The sequence below is a fragment of the Mauremys reevesii genome, linkage group 1 (genome assembly GCF_016161935.1).
Source record: "Mauremys reevesii isolate NIE-2019 linkage group 1, ASM1616193v1, whole genome shotgun sequence".
Classification (NCBI taxonomy): domain Eukaryota; kingdom Metazoa; phylum Chordata; order Testudines; family Geoemydidae; genus Mauremys; species Mauremys reevesii.
Window position 1 is genome coordinate 336,442,876 of NC_052623.1, and position 20,053 is coordinate 336,462,928.

A 20,053-nucleotide genomic window follows, 5' to 3' on the forward strand; every position below is an offset into this window, starting at 1 on the left:
TCTGCCTCATGTGATGATCACCTGTCTCCCAAGCTGGAGCTTGGGTTTCCATTAAAACCATTTCCAGACCTCCCTCACCTGTGGAAGCTCCCAGCTGCTGCAACTACTGAAGGCTGTGTAATGCCATAACTTCTGTAGAAGGTGTGTGTACCCCAGGCATCTCCAACACAGCTCATAGGAGACCAGATCCCCCACATAGTCTGTTTGCTTGTTCTGCTATCCACTAAGTTCAGTGTCTCCTGCCCTCTTGGAGGGAGGGGTAAGAGACCACCCTCGCATCTTGCTCACTTTTCCTCTCAGGGGACCTAGGTGGGAGCAAGTTCCTTGAACCTCACTGAAGTCCCCTTTACAGACACCTATTGCATCATTGGATGGAAGGGACTCACTTTAACACCCTGACCCTGCAACCTGTATTTGGTGCTGATAAGACTCACCACAACCAGTCATGTCGCTCTTCTCTTGCCATCTGTTTGTTCAAGTGTCCTGGCTCTGAGCAACCCATTACACCTTGTAAGCCTTGTAGTACTGCAGAAACAACTTTGGAAGCAACCGCCCAGACAACTTGAATGAATTCTCTGTTGGCATCCCTGCCCCCATACCCAGCTAGTTCACCACAGGATGTGTTTGCTTCCTTTCAGATCTGTACTTCCCAGTAAAGGGGTATCCATTTGGTAGATGCAGACCACCCTGGGATCTGCCAGCTGTGGTCCTGTGTCCAATCCCTTGCCCATGTGGCAAGGATCGTACCCCCTGGTTTCCTGTGGCCCCTCGAGCGCCTCTTGGTCCCCCATGAGCTGGGTGTGGAACTCCCTACCTCATAGACTCTAACATGCCTGCTATGACCAGCAGGAAGGTTGGGGGGGACACCCCCCTTCCTGTTTGTTACAGCCCTGCACCAATGAGCTGAAACTCTCCTTTTCTGCTTCTGCTGCTCAGGAGGGGGGTCTCTTTCCCCCCTTTTGCTGTTCTCACCAATCTGCTACTTCATAGAATCATAGGACTGGAAGGGACCTTGAGAGGTCATCTAGTCCAGTCACGCACTGAAGGCAGGACTAAGTACTATCTAGACCATTCCTGACAGGTGTTTGTCTAACCTGCTCTTAAAAATCTCCAGTGATGGAGATTCCACAGCCTCCCTAGGCAATTTATTCCAGTGCTTAACCACCCTGACAGTTAGGAAGTTTTTCCTAATGTCCAACCTAAACCTCTCTTGCCACAATTTATGCCCATTGCATCTTGTCCTATCCTCAGAGGTGAAGAACAACAGTTCTTCTCCTCCTCCTTGTAACAACCTTTTATGTACTTGAAAACTGTTATATCCCCTCTCAGTCTTCTCTTTTCCAGACTAAACAAATCCAGTTTTTTTCCTAGTAATATTTTCTAGACCTTTAATCATTTTTGTTGCTCTTCTCTGGACTTTCTCCAATTTGTCCACATCTTTCCTGGAAATGTGGCACCCAGAACTGGACACATACTGAGGCCTAATCAGCGCGGAGTAGAGCGGAAGAACTACTTCTCGTGTCTTGCTTACAACACTCCTGCTAATACATCCCAGAACGGTTAGCTTTTTTTTTTTCTCCCCCCCCCCGCCCCCCCACAACAGTGTTACACTGACTCATATTTAGCTTGTGGTCCACTATGACCCTCAGATCCTTTTCCATGGTACTCCTTCCTAGGCAGTCGTTTCCCGTTTTTGTATGTGTACATGGCATCATGAGGGAACAAAGTGCTTTAGTTCCTGCTGCTCTGCCTAGTCCAGGTGAGAGAGGGCTTTTCCTGCACCATTGTGGACCTAAATAGTCTCCCCTCTCTTCTAGTCATCTGGTGTGGGAGGGGATGGGTCAGCATCCCTATGCTGACCATGTCTGAGGCTGCTACAGCAAGTCACTCTCTGGCTGTCTACCCCCTAAAGGGGCCATGCACCTTTTTCTACACACCAGACAACGGCCCCCACAGCATAATGGACTGTGAAGCTATTTTGCTGTAGCCAGATACCTGACATCTTGGTTTGTCTCCCTGCCGTAGTGGACCTGTCTGCCGCTGCTTCGTGCTCTCCAACTTTCCCAACAAGGTGGGGTTAATTTGATAACCGTGCATACTTTCTGTAATGTTCTATGGAGCTTGGCAGCAGGGGGCTGGTGAACCAGGATTTGAGTTCAGCTTGAAAAGTGGGGAACCAGAAGTGTAGGTAGGTGATTTAGTTGAGACCCAGGGAGTGGAGCCAGGCTGCATGATAAGCCCAACTCTGAATATTTTCAACAATTTTCATAAATGAATTTTTGCAGCTGAGCTGTGTTTGGGTGGAATAGGATTGAAGAGTATGACATGGCAATAATTTATGTTACTATAATAGCAATATAACATACACTCAAAGGGATTCTCCATATCTTTATTTTTTTTAAGTGTCCTGTCTCTTAAAACTAATGAGGGTTGCAGCTCTTCTTGTAGTTCTATAAACTGTACTCTTGAGGGCATTCTGTGCCAAAAGATTTAAAAATTTGCGCACAATATTTTAAAATTCTGCAAGCTTTATTTGTTAATAAATAAATGCAGAGGCTCCAGCATAGCAGTGGGGAGTACAGGGCGTTGGTTGCACGAAGGTGGGAGATCACACTACAGCCCTCCTACCCCCGGGACACGCTCAGCTGTGAGGCTGCAGCTGACCCTGACATAGTACAAGGCCTGGGTCCCAGAAACACCCTGGGACCCTGCCTTTCTGCGCCAGGCGTGGAGCAGGCAAACTCAACCAGGCAGGATCCAAGTGTGAAGGGGCTCAGTGTGGGGGGGATCCAGGGGTGGGGTGAGAGGATTTTGTATGGGACAATCTCGGTGCAAGCTCCTGAGTGGGAAGTCTAGGTGTGGGAGGCTCTGGATGCACTGAGGTTTATTGTGGGGGTTCCAGGTGCAGGGGCAATGAGACTCTGCAGGAGCTTCCAGGTAAAGATGGGTGGGGCTCAGCGGAGTAGTCTGGGTGTTGGGGTCTCAGTGGGTGGGAGGGGTGTCTGGGGAAGTGGGGCTTGGTGGAGTGGGGGTCTGGGTGCAGCTAGTTAGGGGTCAGCTGCATGGGGGTCTGGATGTGGGGGCTCAAGGTGGTGCAGGAGGTGGGGCATCAGGGTGGGGGTGGTCTGGGTGCACGGGGGCTCCAAATAAAGGGGTTGAGGTTCAGTGGGGTTGGTTTGGGTATGGAGGGCTAGGGGGGTTCTGGATGTATCAGGTGAGGCTTTGCAGGGTTGTCTGGGTATGGGAGGTCCCGATGCATAGGGGAGCAGCTATGGGGAGATGGGGGATCAGCTCCCCATACAGTGACCCCTCCTTCCACAGCTGAGGAGCGATGGGGGCAGGAAGCAGGGGAGGATGCTGAGCTTCCAGAAGCTGGGGGTGCGTCTGACACAGCCCTAGGAACTCCTTGCAAGGGAAAAGGAAGTCCCGTTTTCTCCTGCCTCCAGCCCAGCTGGGACTAGCACTTGATCTCACCTCAGAGTAGGAGCCACTGGTTGGGGTGTCCTCAGCCCTGCGGTGATTTGCCTCTCTGCCAGCTGCTCCTGAAACGATGTGCCTGCACTGCTAGGGAGTGGTGCATAAGTGCTCTTGTAGCTTCTCTTTGCTTCTCTGTCAGAAAGTCATTTTTCTGCGGGGAAGCAAAGAAATCTGTGAAGGGAGTGAATTCTGCGCATGCACAGTGGTGCAGAATTTGTCCAGGAGTAAATCTGGTGCTTTATGAGGAGCTTTACATATTAACCTGCCAAATATGTTTGCTTGAAGTAAATTATTGTAGCAACACATAAAAGTGCTACTTTGTTGCTGATATCCAATTAAAAACTTTGGGAAGCATGCTGTTTAGAAGTAATTCTTATGGCCTACTTCCTATATTTCCATTCCTGTTTAACAACATTTGGCTGAAAACAGCGCCTTCCTTCCTTAGGGGTTGTCTTGCTACTGATGCTTATTCTCCACCTGAAGACTTAATACTTTCTTTTGACCTCACAGTTAATTGCTATGGAGAGCACAATCTCCCCTTTTTTGCTGGGGAGTGAGCCACAAGAGCAGAAACAAAGATCCACTTTTCATGCAAGTCCTCTAATTTAAAAATACCCTACAAGATACAAAAAAATACCTCCTAAATCTTCAGCCATCCATGGTGTCTTTGGGGAAAATAGGGTAGAAAAGATATGAATTTCTAATGTGTATTTTTTTAAAAAGGCTTGTTTTAAAAGTTTCAAGTCTCCTTTCTATATTCTGAAGGAGGGGTGGGGGGAAGGCACAAGCCTATTTTTTTTTATTATTTGCAAATGACCTAATGCTAATCTCAGGCCGCAGCCAAACTGAAAGTCAGTAACAATGTTGCCTGAGTTTAGACTCCAAGGACAATCTCCACTCTAGAACATGGTTTTTGATTTAGAGTAAGTTTTTGAAACAACCTAAAACAGGATTTATTATTCAATATTGTATTAGTGGGAATGCCAAATAATAATGAAGCATCACAATCAAATGGAATGAATAATTGGCAAATAACATGGGTTACCTATAGATGTATTTGCTACATTCATTTGAAGAATGTTAATATGTTTGTCTCTTTACTTGTGTTATATTGAAAGTGTCAACGAAGTGTACTAACTGTTACTGAGCAGGATTAGCTTATTTTTTTCCATAGCACCTAAAAAGGACTAACTTCCTGGTATCCCCTTAATAATCACAGTAATGACACTACAATAGAATTCACTAACTTCGATTGTACTTCAAGACCTATAGCTTTCCTGAATCATAAAATATCCAAGCAACAAACTAGAAAGATTACTAAGGTTTCTCAGTAGATGGAGAGAGCTGCTACATCCCTGGGCAAACTTTCATTAGTGTATCTGTCTCTAGAGAAAGAAGCTTCACAGTTGAAATTCTTAGCTTAAAATGTAAGCATTTATAGTTGTATACTTATAAATAAACCACTTGAATATGATGGTTCTTATGGAGCAATATCAGCATATCCTCAGTCCCTAAGCAGAGCTGAATGTGTGCTTTAAAATTGTTCAGTAACCTAGAGTACTTAAAACAAAATACCTGGCTGTTATACTAATCTTGCACAATTGTTCATTCACAGCACTTTCTGGTCACCAAAGCTTTGTGACTGAATTACTTTGCTGAAGGCTCAGTTGCTTATGGTTCATACAACAAATACTAAACCGTTCAAATACAGGAACATCTGAGTAGATGCCTGCTAAATATAAAAGGCAAGACAAGCTGAAAAAATATTCTGTTTTAGGTGTAAGCCAGAGATTTAGTGTTAATTAAAACGTTTCCATTGTTTCCCTTTGCCAATTTTTTGTTTTGGATAGAAACAATGTTGGTTGAATTTTTTGCTTTAAAAGCTTACGTGGGAATTCTACTTCTGATGTATTGCATGCTACTTTGGTACTCCACCGAGCATCTACAATATTATTGGTGTTTCTGGTTGAAATGCCCAGGGCTAGCAATTTTTAAATAGGTTGTAGCAATCCGGAAGTCAGTTGGAATGCTCTATTGGAAACTGGGTAGGCAGAGGGAACCTGAGCCCTTGGGTATTTATCCCAGAGTTTGCTTGCAAAGACTTTTTCCTCCTACCTCTTAGTATATGCTTTTTCTGAAGACAAAATATGCTAAGAAACTGCCTAAATGCTGTCTCATCTAGTTTCTGTTGCATACGGTTCTCCCAGGCCACACTCAGTACCTCCTACTATAGTTCACATGATCAGCATCTGGTCTTCTCAACCAGCTGCATTTCCTTGTCCGTGTTTAGCACTCTGTGTTGGGAATGTGTTGCCATATATTCCTTTAAGAGGCAAATAATAACTTTGTTACTCCTGGTTTCCTAACAGCCAATGTCAGTTGTGACAGATATGGCAATTTCCTGCTATATCCACGAAAACCCTTTTTGAATTAAGTTTAAGTATCTTTGGAGTCCATTGTATTACATGCAAAAGTTATTGTGGGCCAGGATTCTATGTAATCTCTCTAGGGGAGAAATGTGAGGTGAACCCTTGGAAGTATTAAGAAATTCAAAGGACTGTAGTGAACCATGTTTGTCTCAGAAGTTGTTGTCTGGAACAAGTGTCAAGAGGTTTGATTTGGAGAAATCTCAAGATGAATGTAAATTCCCCACTTCCAGTAATGCAAAAACCCAGCCTTTTGAAGCTATGTCCTGAGGAGTGAGCCGTTGTCTACTGATTACCTGTTATTGGAGCCTCAAAATCAAAGGCCCAAGCTGTATAAAGGAAAAACGACTGTATATACTCATTCATTAGCCCATTCTTTTATAAGCCAACCCCCCAAAATGGATAGGTTAAAAATAGCAAAAACGGTATGACCCTTTCATAAGCCGAACCTATATTTCAGGGCTTGGAAAACTTTTGGCTCCCGGTGTCAGAGTAAGCCACTGGCAGGTTGGGACATTTTGTTTACCTGGAGCAGGAGTCGGCAATCTATGGCATATGTGCTAAAGATGACATGCGAGCCAATTTTTAATGGCACACTGCTGCCTGACAGAGTCTCGAGGACACACAGCCAGTGAGGGGCAGAGCCCATGCCCCCCGAGAGAGGAGCCACCTCAGCGACCGCCCCGTGGGCTCCGGTGTCCCCTCACCCGGTGAGGAGCCCTGCCCAGGGGCGTGGAGGGGCCGCTCACCTGGGCTGCCTTGGTATAGCTGGCCATGGTGGATTGGTGGCGCGCCGCGGGAGCGGGTTCGCTGCAGGACCCAGTCCCAACTTCCAGCGGCAGTAAGCGGGGGTGGTGGAGGCGGAGGCGGGAGAGGCTGGCAGCAGCAGCAGCACCGGCTGCTGAGCGTTCCCAGGAGGAGGCACCCGGCCGCAGCCATGGATCGGTACCTGCTGTTCGTGAGCTGGGAGGAGCGGAGAGCCCCGCAGTGCTGAGTGCGTAGCAGGTGCGGGTGAGCAGGAATCGGTGGTGGCCAGGGAGCCCTGGGGCAAGGAGCTCACATACCGTGGGGTTATGCGCCGCCTGGGGTGGCTCTTCCAGGCACAGCCAGAGGAGACTCTCTTGCTGGGGAGTGCTAGTTGTGCTTGTGCGGTGCGCCGCAGGGCCCCGAGTGGGTGAGTGGGCTGGAGGCCACAGGAGTGGGGGGAGGGGCCCACTACACACACACACACGACCCCAGCCCTGACTCTGGCACCCCCACATATGCCCCTAGCCCCCCGCCCTGACTCTTGCACCCCCCACATCCCCACCCTGAGCACCAAATGGGAGCTCCTGCACCCCTCTCCCCATTCCCACCTGCACCCCTCACACCAGATGGGAGCTGCCCAGGTAAGTGCCCCACACCCAAACCTCCTGCCTCAACCCTGAGCCCCCTCCCTCATTCTAGCTCCTGGCCAGACCCTTCACCCCCAGTCCTGTGCTCAGTCCACTCCCACCCTTAGCTCACTGCAGAGAGAGGAAGAGAATGGGCCAGAACCAGGGAGAAGGTAGGTACCCACTGTATATGGGCAGGGCCAGGACCCCAGACCGGCAGCGGGGTGAGCGGGTCCGGCAGCCAGGATCCCAGCTGGCAGGAGCCGGTGGATGGAACCCCTGAGTGGCAGCGGGCTGAGCCACTCAGCCCACTGCCGGTCTAGAGTCCCAGCCGCCGGCCCTGCACAGCCCACTGCCGGTCTGGGGTTCTGGCTGCCGGACCCTTGCCAGCCGGGATCCCGGCCGCAGGCCCCACTCAGCCCACTGCCGGCCCAGGTGAACATAACCCCAGACCAGCAGCGGGCTGAGCGGGCCGGCAGTGTAAGATAAAAATTTTAATTTAATTTTAAAAGAAGCTTCTTAAACATTTTGAAAACCTTGTTTATTTTACAATACAACACTAGTTTAGTTATATAATATATAGACTTATAGAGAGAGACCTTCTAAAAAACATTAAAATGTATTACCGGCATGCAAAAATCTTAAATTAGAGTGAATAAATGAAGACTCGGCACACCACTTCTGAAAAGTTGCCGACCCCTGACCTGGAGCATTGACAGGCATGGAGCCCCTCAGCTCCCTGTGGCTGCGGTTCACCGTTCCCAGCCAATGGGAGCTGCGGGAAGTGGCACCACTTCCCGCACCTCCCATTGGCTGGGAACAGCAAACTGTGGCCACAGGGAGCTGAGGCGCTCCGTGCCTGCAGATGCTCCAGGTAAACAAAATGACAATGTATTAAATATTCAATTCAATGATTCCACAGAGTTTAAAATCATCAAATTTTGGTGTAGACCTGTTTATAAGCCAACCCCCGCTCTTTGTTGTGTCACTTTATTACCAAAAATATTCGGCTTATGAACGAGTACATATGGTAATTAATTTTGGGGGAGGGTGGGCTAGTTCTGAACTAAAGCTGTTATTAACTTGTAATCACAGAAGAAAACACTTTTTCTGGGGTTTGAAGGACTGACTCCTACCAGAGCCCCTGCTGTAGCTGGGGAGTGATCTCTGGTAAGCTTATTAGGATGTATGTGGTTCTTCTATTGTTTTTAATACATTTTCTGTGTAATGTTTTCACCTTAAAAATAAATGTGCTTGCTTATAAAGGGCTGTGTGGTAACTGATAACTGCTGGCAATTACAGTTGCTTGTAGCCTTTGAAGAGAAAGCAAAGTGAAACTACTGGCCTATTTAGGCAGTCTGGCTTGCTGGGAATATCACTGTATGAGGCAGGAAAAACCCTAGTCAGGAGGGAGATGTGCTCAAATAAATGTGTTAGTCTCTAAGGTGCCACAAGTACTCCTTCTTTTTGCAGATACAGACTAACACGGCTGCTGCTCTGAAACCTTCCCAAGAAATGTGATGGCTAATTAGCTGGGAACCTAGAGTAGGTGCCCTTGGTGGAATATAGAGGGGGAATGTAAATGTAGTTGCCCTTAACTGTGACTGCAAATATCCTTTAAATCTAACCTAGACTATGTGAGACTTTAAGAATAGAGTACTGGACAGGACTCGGGAGACATGGGTTCTAGTCCCAGCTGTGCCATTGATCTACTGGATGACCTTGGCCAAGTCACTCTAGCTATTTCTTCCTCAGTTTCCCATCTGTAAAACTGGGTTAATGATGCTTTGAGATCTACAGAGGAAAAGTTCTATATAAAAGCTTGTATAGATATAAGTATTGTTATATTTAATATTGTATTACATTTTTGCTTAATGTTGACAAATTGGAGTTACACCTCTATTCCGATATAACGCGGTCCTCGGGAGACCAAAAATCTCACTGCGTTATAGATGAGACTGCGTTATATTAAACTTGCTTTGCCCCCATCCCCATTCCTTGTTCCCTGACCACCCCCTCCAGAGACCCCCATCCCTAATCACCCCCAGGATCCCATCCCCTACCCAACCCCCCTGTCCCCTGACTGCTCTGCCCCCATCCACCCTTCCCCGCCCCCTGACAGGCACTCACCAGCAGCAGCGGGAAGCGGAGCAGCCTGGCCCCAGTCCGCTCCACCCTACCAGCTCCCAGCCATGGCGCTCCGCTTCCCGCTGTTGGTAAGTGCGGAGAGGTTGGGGAAAGGATGTCCCCCGCACTCACCTGCGGCGGGAAGCGGAGCACCACGGCTAGGAGCTGGCGGAGTAGAGCTGGCTGGGGCTGGGCTGCTCTGCTTCCCGCTGCTGGTGAGTGCAGGGAGGTTGGGGAAAGGACATCCTCCACACTCACCAGCGGCAGGAAGTGGGGCGATGCGGCCCCAGCCCGCTCCACTCTGCTACTTCCCCGCCGCGGCACTCTGCTTCCTGCCACAGGTGAGTGCAGGGAGGTTGGGGAAAGGATGCCCCCCCGTACTCACATGTGATGGGAAGCGGAGCGCTGTGGCTGGGAGCTGGCAGAGTGGAGTGGGCTGGGGCCGGGCAGCTCCACTTCCGCTGCTGCTGGTGAGTACGGAGGGGATCCCTTCCCTCAAACCCCCTCCTCGGAGCGACACAGCCGGGGCCGGGGTGAGGGAATCAGAGTGGGCTGCTCCCAGCCCCTCGCTAATCCCCCAGGCCACTCTGGCACTGCAGGGCCCCCAAAAGTGCCCTCCCACAGCTCCTGCCCCCCAGACCCTGTGTGGGGGAGCCCCTGACTGCCCCTGAGACCCTCTGCTCTTTATCAAAGCTGAGCAGCATGTCAGAGCTTTACCGTGTTGTATGTGAAACCACGTTCTAGAGGTGTATTAGGCAGTAGGTCCTTCCTGCCCTTTCCCACCTAAATTAGCTTATTCAGATATTGCTAATTTCATTGACTGACTAGTATCTGCTAGAAACTATTATGCATCTGAAGACATTTTGTTTAATGATTAATTTGCTGCATCAAGCAACACTTTTTTATTTATGTAATAGATATATCTTAACACATGCTATTTTTCACTAAAAAACTATCTTCTTTTAGTTGACCACAGCCGAGTTAAACTGACTTTAAAAACACTCCCGCAAGATTCAGACTATATCAATGCAAATTTTATTAAGGTATGTATTAACATCTGACTACATTAAAACACCTTTGGAGTTTTGATTTCATAGAAATGCAATTTTAATCTCTCTAATATTTTACAAACCTTATGAAATAAGAACTCAAATCTTACTATAGAACATTTCCAGTTGGCATAATTTTATTTAATTTTCAAACATGTTGGTGTGTACTTTAAATGAGTTAATGTCTAATGTTACTTTATACTATACATTGTACTTTTATTTAAAGAAAAAATTTAGTTCAGAATTGGCTAACCTATCACTATTTCAGTGCAGTAAAACCGCAGATCTGTCATTCTGTTGAGATATAGTTCCAGGTAACATTTGTAAGAAAAACTTCTCACAAGAAAATGATAGGATATTTTAAGATTGTGTATACATCTTATTTTTTTAATTTGTGTATTTATTATAGAATATTCAAGCACATATCAACGTATCTCTACATCTCCATCCAGTGGTAAGCCTTTGCAAAGGCTCACCGCTGCATGGAGATGGTAGATATAGAATATTTATATATGGATCTTCTAATGTTTAGCAAATATTTGATCACTGTTGGAGGAAGGGGGCTTATTTTAATACTATAAAAGTAGCATTCTTTTTGAAGACCTACTTTTCAGGTAGTAGAGTCATGGTAGGATGCTGTTATGCTTTGCCTTTTGCCTGTATAATCTGAAGTGACAATTCTTAAGTTTTCCTGGAACTCTGATCCACTTTTCTTCAGTGGGCATGCTTTTAATCTCTAATTCTTCCTTTTAAAAAAAAAAATTTCACCACTTAGACATAAATTTGATTTGAGAAAATTTTAACATATTTCAAAGTTCAGTCAAATTTTTATGTTCATTGTCTGGGAATATTTGCTTTTGACTTAAAAATAAAAATATTCTGACTAAAACTGTCTTGTATAACTTCTAAATTGAAAAATTGAGTTTTGAAATGTAACACTAGTTAAAAGAAGAAATGTTAACACTAGTAGTAGTAATCAAAAAATTATAATTGGGTTGCAAAATGAATTGGATAAATTCATGGAGATAGATCCGTCAATGGTTACTAGCTGAGACGGTCAGGCATGCAACCCCATTCTCTGGGTGTCCCTAAGACTCAGTGCCAGATGCTGGGACTGGACCACAGAGGATGCTGGATCACTTGAAAATTGCCCTGTTCTTTTAATTGATTCTGAAGTATCTGGCGTTGGCTGCTATTGGAAGTGAGGATATTAGGCTAAATCGACCTTTGGTCTGACTCAGTATGGCCATTCTTATGTAAATAATTGTGCATGTTTTCCTAGAACTTTTTTTGGTGGGCAAATTTAATATGAAGCACACTTACAGATTTAAATATAAAGGTTTTTTTCTTCATTTTTTAACAAATCTTATAAAGCAAGGGAAATATTGCAGAATTGGAATTTCCATACAAACTTTCCTTTTTAAAAAAAAATAAAAATAATAGACTCCTTGGTCTTAATTTTTTTTATGCTGGCATAATAATGTAAGAACTTAACAACTGTGAAATCCTGGTCCATTTGAAGCCAATAGGGGTCCATCTACACTGTAGCTGGGAGCATCTCACCCAGCCTGAGTAGATGGACATGTTCTAGCTCAAGGAGAGCTAGCACATTAAAAATATCAGGGTGGATGTTCCAGCACAAGAGAGCCACCGGAGCTCAGACGTGTTGAGTTAGGTGGGCTTGTTATTGGGTGGCTAGCCTGTTCTGGAGTATCCACTCTGCTAGTTTGTGTGTATGTGGCATGAACGCATATCCATCTACTCTGGCTGAAAGGCAGCTCCCAGCTGCAGTGTAGACATACCCTTGTAAAATTCCCATTGTCTTACTCCCTTCTTTTACATCAAGTTAGCAGTTTGGAAGTGTGGTGGAGGCTATTTTTGCCATCTTTTGGCTATGGAACAAAATATGAGTTTGCGAAAGGAGGACACAGAAAAGAGATTCTAGATTTACATTTAAATTATGAAAGAGATTTTTTTTTATCCAATACAACCAGACTTCTCGTGTGAACATTCAGCTGTTTCTCTCTTTTTTTGCAATTTTAGGGAGTATATGGGCCACAAGCATATGTTGCTACCCAGGGACCATTAGCAAATACAGTAATAGATTTCTGGAGAATGATATGGGAGTACAATGTTGCAGTAAGTACCCTACTTCTCTTTTTAAACTTGTTACATACATACATACATGGTGATAAATATTGAGCAACTGTGAATGCATTTTCAGAGTCTATTGAAGCTGTTGGCACAAAGGAATATTTACAAAAATTGAGCAACTTGGACTTCTGCCAAAAATTCTACAGACTGGCTAAAATTGTAATGTCCTACAGTGTTAAAACAGAACTTGTTTTTTATAGTATGAATGAAAATTGTGGGAAAACATTAAATTTAAATATTGCCAATAAAATTATTTTATTGTATACAAATAGCTCAAATGCATCATTTATCATTTTCCTGGAATAGGGTTTACCACTTGTCAGTCCATACTAGACTAACTAATCGGTTTCAGAAATAATAGTTCAAACATTTAGAGAGAGAGAGAGAGAGAGTGTGCTTAGAAGTAGTCTTTCTCTTAGAGTTCATGTAGTGATATAGTTTTGCACTGTTGTAATGAATTAAGTGGAAGCTTTAGTACTATGAAACTCATCTATTTTCTACTAATTCACGAGTCTTTCAGAAGGGTACAACTTTATCATTCATAAATTTTCATAACACAAGGAAATTTAAAATATTCTATTTTAATGTTTACCAATTAAAACAGTGATTTAGTGACTGGGGAAATTTGATATTACTCCATAGTACAATGAATAGTTAGGAAATCTTTAAAAGTTAATCTAGAGGTTTAAGGTAATACACACAACTCCATGAAAAGTAGCAGTAAGTTACATTTTAAAATTTTGAATATTATTTCTTTAATTATGTATGATCAGTGTAAAAATCTGTCCTGGTTCTTTCCAGGCAATTTAATTAAGCCAACTATGGCTGTGGTTGCTTGCAAAGCATATAACCACATACATTGTGTATAAATGGCAAGGTCAATCACAACTTGTCAATCTATGTAAGAACTTAAGTATATAACTTTTATAGACTGACTTCTCTCGTTGTTAATTTAAAAACATTGTGATGGCAATGAATACAAATAACTGATGGACGTAAGAAATTACTATTGCTATTTGAGTAGATTAGCTGTAAGTGATAAAAATTCGGACACTGTTTAGTATTTAAATTGTTAATATTAAAAGTACATCTGCATGTGTGCAATTCTTAATATGCATAACTTGTATTTAGATTTTAACAGAGGTTTAAACACTCCAGTAATAGGCAGTCAAAGAGTCTGAGCACTTTCTCAGATGGCAAAGTTCTGAACTTTTGTGAAAGATGTTAAAATGTTAACTTCCTGTAGTTATATTTCTTCCTTTTTCAGATAATTGTAATGGCCTGTCGAGAGTTTGAAATGGGACGGGTATGTATGCTAAAAAGAGAAATATGAATAAATATTGCAGCCCCACTTGCTAGGACAATATTTTAATTATTGAGACTTTTTACGTAAAGTCAGTAACTACAAATATAGCTCAATTGCACTGAGTAAAAGAGCCGTTTATTCTTGTCATTTTTTATGGGGAGAGTTCACAAACCTACTTCAATGAGCTGAGTTGTGTCAATATGCAGAGAAAATCAGTGAATTTGGCCACTTTTTCATTGTAGAAAGCAGCTGTTTTCTGGTAACTATACCACAGTGCTAGCCAGGTACAACCTGAATAGACTCCAAGGTAATATTTATTTTCAGTTATAAAATGATCCCTATGAATTAAAATAAACTAATGGTAGCTGTACTGCTGGTCTTCTCACTGTGGAGATTACTGCTTAGTGCAGTTTTAGGCATAAAAAGGCCCATTCATCAAATAAGGAATCTTGATTTTGAGTCCATAAGAATCCCTTGTCAGATGAGGAGACGGGAAGGGCTGATTTTGCTCTGTCATGCTCCCTAGCTTAGTGAGTATTTTCCAGTGCCACAGGGAAACTCTGTGCAACCACTATTGCTAACCCTGTGCATTCACAAAAAAATTGAATCCAGCTCCAAAAGATCATGAGGCTTTAAATAAATAAATCTCACTTTTACAAATCTCTTGCTTACATTTGTTGGTCTTCTGTTTTTTCAAGCCCTTAAGGTTTGTTTTCAAACTTTTCTCTGCAACCATGAAGACTAAACTCTTATTTTTTTGTTTTAAATGAAAGCTGAGATTCTTTCTCAATCACAGGACTCCAGAAGCTGGAGTTTTAAGAAACACCAAATATGAGACATGCGATAAAATTGCAAAAGTTGGCAACACTTTTACTGTCAGTGACTTTCTTAAAGTACCAACTCTGGATTAAATTAGGACTACACTTTTTTTTTAATAGAAAAAATGTGAGCGGTACTGGCCTTTGCATGGAGAAGAAAGTGTAACTTTTGGACCATTTCAGATTTCTTGTGTAAGTATAAAGTTTTGTGAACTAATATTTTTAATGGACTTATTGCTGTACATTTTAAAGAGCTCTTCCTATTATCAGATGTACTCAGTAGTACAGACTCTGAATGCTTTTTTGTAATCATGTGTAAATTTTAATTCTAAACATGTAACATGTTTTAAAAAGGCACCTTTCTCGTTGTGGGCAGAACAGGCCCTAGGTGGTTTCACTGTGGCTACTAATTCTCAGTTCTTTATTGGGCATCCTTATTGACATAAGACACTGTCTTGCCTGGAGGACTTTAGTGTCTCACTTTATTCTATTCTATTTAGTAAAATGTATACTTACTTATTGTATGTCGTGGAAAACTCATATTTCATATTTAGCAAATCACTGCAGAGAGGTGAATAACTTTTATAGCTGTCCACCTTAATATTAAAATATTTGTTTGAGTGCCAGCATTGTTTGTTTGACACTGCACAAGGCACAAATGGTCCCTGGCCTGAGCTTGTCATTTAAAATTAAAAAATGGATATTTGTATACTGGGAGACCAGAAAATGGTAACACTTTTTGTTTACTAAAAAAGGTGTGGGCATAGTCGTATGTTCAAGGGCCCTTCAACTGCAAACTCGCTTGAAATACCTTTTTATAGGGAAATGAGAGTGCATACTGGGATAAAGGTGGCATTTGTGGCATGGGTTGGCTGCCGTATAAGGCATCAGGAAAAGGAAGAAAATAAAAGGAGGTGAGGCTGCCATCACAGAGGGAGTGAAAAGGGTAAGGAGAGACAAAACAATATAAGCAGGGACTGAATTGTCCCCCATCTTGGAAAGGAAAATAACCTTAAATTTCATTCAGTAAATGATGGCGATTAATAGAGAGATTCAGATGGGGGAGAAACATGATCTGAGTGCATGGCAAGGAAGGATAAATTGAAGGAAGCAAGTTAAAAAACAAGAAGGCCAGAGAAAGTTAACTAAGGCATGGAGAAGCATTAGAGGTACAAGGATGCATTTTGAAATATCCTAGAGAAAGAAGTGACAGAATTTGGTGACAGTTTAGTTTTATGGGGAAATTTCATTTCTAAATAGGGTAGCCTCTGGCCAAGATCTTAACTGGTTTTTTTTAAACCAAAAATCTTTTCATTTTTTAAAAAACATGATAAAACATGTTTACCTGTCTAGCTTCATAGCAGATGAATAGCTTTTACACTGACTCTTCAGGTAAGTCTTTAAATTGCCAAAAAGTGAATTATTTTTGTTCACATGACACTATAGAGAATAAAGTTGGGGTTTATATCTAATTTGTTGTATATTAAATTCCGATCCATTCACAGATGTTTCCTCTTATTTAGGAAGCTGAACAAGCAAGAACAGACTACTATATTAGAACGCTATTACTTGAATTTCAAAATGTAAGTAGTTAAAACATGAAAGGTTTCCCCACTCAGGACAATTGCTCAAATAGACTATTGGTGTTTTACATTTTTGGTCTTAATCTGATATGATTCAACATCTGTTCAAAGATCTCAGATGGTATATAATCAAGGAAACTTGCAAAAAAAATCAAGTCGCTAATATTAAAGGAGCGAAAGCTTGGTTCTCTGCGTATGTACATTACCAAGTTTTTGTAAGGGATATAAATAGTTCAGTTACAAGAAACAAAAGGCTCATGAAATGTCTTAATATACTATCTGTTTTTATGGTAGTGCTTTCGTGGTTAACCAAATCTGTGTGACGTTTTTCAGTAGCGTTTATTAACAATACAGGGCCAGATCTTCAGCTGGTATAATTTGTTGAGGTCCATGAAGCGCTACTGTTTACACCAGCTGAATATCTTATCCAGAAATTTTAATCTGAAGGGCCAAAGAAGCTTTTTTGATCCAGCCAATCTTTTTAATGCCTCTTAGTATGCGATCTGACTGTTTCCTTGACTATAACTTTGTGTCTGACAGACGTGTCTGACTGCCCACTCTACAGATTATTACTTATTAGCCTGAGAAAGTGCTTCCTGGTTTTTGTTTGAAATTTTCTTTTAATGCCCAGTTATACCCACTTGCCTTATTATCTCTGTTTAATGTAAAAATGATGTTTTTCAGTCTAGCTTTGATAAATAAAATTTTCATCTAGGCTTCAATATCTTGCTGACATGGCCTCTGAATGTTTGTTTGTTTTTTGCTTCATCTAATAGATGCTTTTAGCTTTAGGTTAATGGGTGCTGACCTTCCTGATTCTGCTTGTCACTTTGTTTTTGTCAGTTGAAGTCCATAGGGATTTGGAGGATGCAGTCAAGGCTCAAAATGGAAATAAATGTTAGAAACAAAACAAACAAACAATCTGTGCTTGAAACACACTTTTTCTGCCATCAAAATTACTAACAAAGGTGGTGTTACTAAAATTGCACTTTCAAGATATAGTTCATTGGTTAGAATAAGAACCTTCTGAGTAACATTCTCTGATATTTACTTATGATGAATGATCTGTGATAATACCAATTAATACTGATTTTTCATGTTAATTTGGAAGTTATGAATGTTAATCCTTAAGAATTGCAGTCACTTTTTTCTGAAATAAAACTAAGTTCTTCTTTCAGTGATGTCCCTCTGAGTGCTCCACGTGTAGGTGCAGCTGCGCACCTTGGGCCTAGGATCAGAGATCTTCATCAGCAGTGCCCTTCAGACCACACGTGTACCTGGCCCCCCTCGCTCTCTGCACAGGATGTGTATATGTAGTGCTGTGCAGTTCTACTGCCCACAGTTCCTTCTGTACTGCCTTCGATCTGTGACGGAATCCTCAGCAGAGTCTGCTTTTCCTATTCCCTTACTAGATAGTGCCTTACCCATTAGTGTAGTTACTTTCTTCTTTCTTAATTTTTTTGTGTTTTAATTTTACCTTCAGTTATTTCATAGCTTAGGTTTCCGTTTCCCCACTTCTTCCCACCCTTCCCAACTGGGAAGCTTTTTCCTTCACCCTTATGCCCGGATACTCCAGGTTTAAAAGGTACATTTCTTCCCAGTAACAGACAGCCACCCATAGTGCATTCGCTGTCTGGGAGAGGGATACATCCCACAGAAGTGTTCCCACTGCCTTGGCCTGAAACCCAGAGCCAGAAAAGACCGGGACATTAGATTAAAACTTCTCTGTGACCAGCATCGGACTCTGGCCTGGACTCTTCCCCAGAGAGGCCCTCATGTTCTTCCAGGTTGTTTGCCAATCCTCGGTCCCCACGTCCCTTGAAGAGAGAGCCTTCTCTTTCTCTCTTGGATGAAAAGAAATGGGCTCCCTTCTCACACTTTGAGGCATAGCCCACCAGAATACCGTCGCCTGCGAGGTCTGTTGCCTCAGCACATCTGATGGGACACAGCTCCAGGGCCCGTCCAAGTACCTCTGGTACCAACTTGAAGAAACAGTCTTAGGATCCTAACCAGGCCAGACCTACAGCACCATTTCACAGCTCTGGGGAACGAAACAGGCCAACTTAAGGAATTTCGTCACAGAAAAAAATGCCGGCACCAGTGCTCTTTCCAACAGTGATTAAACCGTTGGCCCTGAGCAAGCCCATCGCACCATCAAAATCGTCGGCACCATCAAAATCGTTGGCACTGGCCAAGTCTCTTGAGCAATCTACGGACACTTCAGGGGAATACACCCTTACTTCGACATCAAGTTATACACTGGCACTGATGATGCTTTTCCACCCTCCACAATTTAGATTCCCTAAAGACCTGCTGGTATCTGACACTCCTGGGTCTCTGCTCTTTTGATGTGACCTACCCTCTCTGGAACCAACGTCACTCCTTCCTTTCTCCTCTGAGGATGGCACCTACCTCCCCCAGCAATGAGGAGGAGGAAGAAGAGGAGTGTTCCATTACTCCCTCATTTACCAGGCAAATCATACCTCTTCATCCTCACTATCCACAATCCACATCTGGTCAACAGTCTTGGCATGGACCACTGTGGATACAGCCACGTTTCACTTGCTCCACACTGGTCATATTGGGACCCTTGGGCCATGTACAGGGAACAGTCAGGAACTCTCCCAGGGAGCAAAGCTGGAGACCTACACCTCTTCCTTCTCCATCACTCCTCTGGAGGTTGAACCCCCGCCAGTACCAATTGAAAAGGAGGAACAGGAGGAGGGGGCACCATCATTTTTCCTCCTCCTGCTCCTCCTCCTCCTCCCCTGACAAGGCAATCATGCCTCCACCTCCTACATCTGCCGACGACTTCAGACATTTTCAGGACTTATTCTGCAGAATTGAAGACTCCTGGCAGATTCCTTTGGAGAAGGTCAAGTACCAGCAGCATAAGCTGCTTGATACCCTCCACACCTCCTCCTTCCCCTCCTCCTCCAAGGTTGCACTTACGATCCATGAGGCTCTCAACCATGCAAAGCTGATCTGGCAGACCCTGGCTTCCATCCCTCTGACCTGCAAACATGCCAAAAAAAGTTCCAGAGAAGGATGTAGAATGAAAGAGGGCCGTCAATACCAATCCAATCCAGACAGATTGGAAATGCCCGGACTTATTTGGACACAAAGTGTATTAATCATCCATGCTCCAATTTAGAATCTCCAGCTACGAAGCTCTTGTGGCTAAGTATAATCACCTAAACTACTCTAAATTGGAGGAACTCTGCTATGACCTGTCAGAGGCCAAGAAAGAGCAGTTCCAGTCCTTAATATTGGAAGGACACCACCTAGCTCGTATAGCCTTGCAAGCCATGTTAGACTGTGCAGACACCACTGCCTGACGACCACAGCAGTCGTGATGGATGAGGCATGCATCCATGGCTCTACCTCTCAGGTTTTCCTAAGGAGGTACATACCACGGTAGAGGACTTACCTTTTGAGGGCCAGAAACTATTTTTGGAATGCGCGGACAATTCTCATTCCCTAATAGACTCCCAAGCTACACTCTGATCTTGGCATTTACATGTCAGCACCAAAGAGACAGCCAGGGAAATATCATCGCCCCCTGCAATCCCGACCACAGCAGTACACCCCTCAACAGCAAAATTGCAGCCCTTATGGCATATCTACCATACATTCTGTTCCACAAGAACAAAGTTACACTATGCTCACACCCAAGATTTCTACCTTAGGTTCCAATATCTTTCTATGTCAACCAATAAATGCACCTTCCTTACTTCTTT

General features: G+C 43.5%; 1 protein-coding gene across 2 annotated transcripts in view; it reads left to right on the top strand.

Annotated features, from left to right (window-relative positions):
• The window catches only part of PTPN12 (protein tyrosine phosphatase non-receptor type 12), a 165,148-nt gene that overhangs the window by 82,107 nt on the left and 62,988 nt on the right, over positions 1-20,053 (top strand). For both annotated transcript variants that reach the window (XM_039517815.1, XM_039517818.1), the window contains exons 3-7: positions 10,370-10,446; positions 12,496-12,591; positions 13,874-13,912; positions 14,851-14,922; positions 16,254-16,313. In XM_039517815.1, the coding sequence (XP_039373749.1) occupies positions 10,370-10,446; positions 12,496-12,591; positions 13,874-13,912; positions 14,851-14,922; positions 16,254-16,313 (344 nt within the window). The remainder of the gene's footprint in view (positions 1-10,369; positions 10,447-12,495; positions 12,592-13,873; positions 13,913-14,850; positions 14,923-16,253; positions 16,314-20,053) is intronic.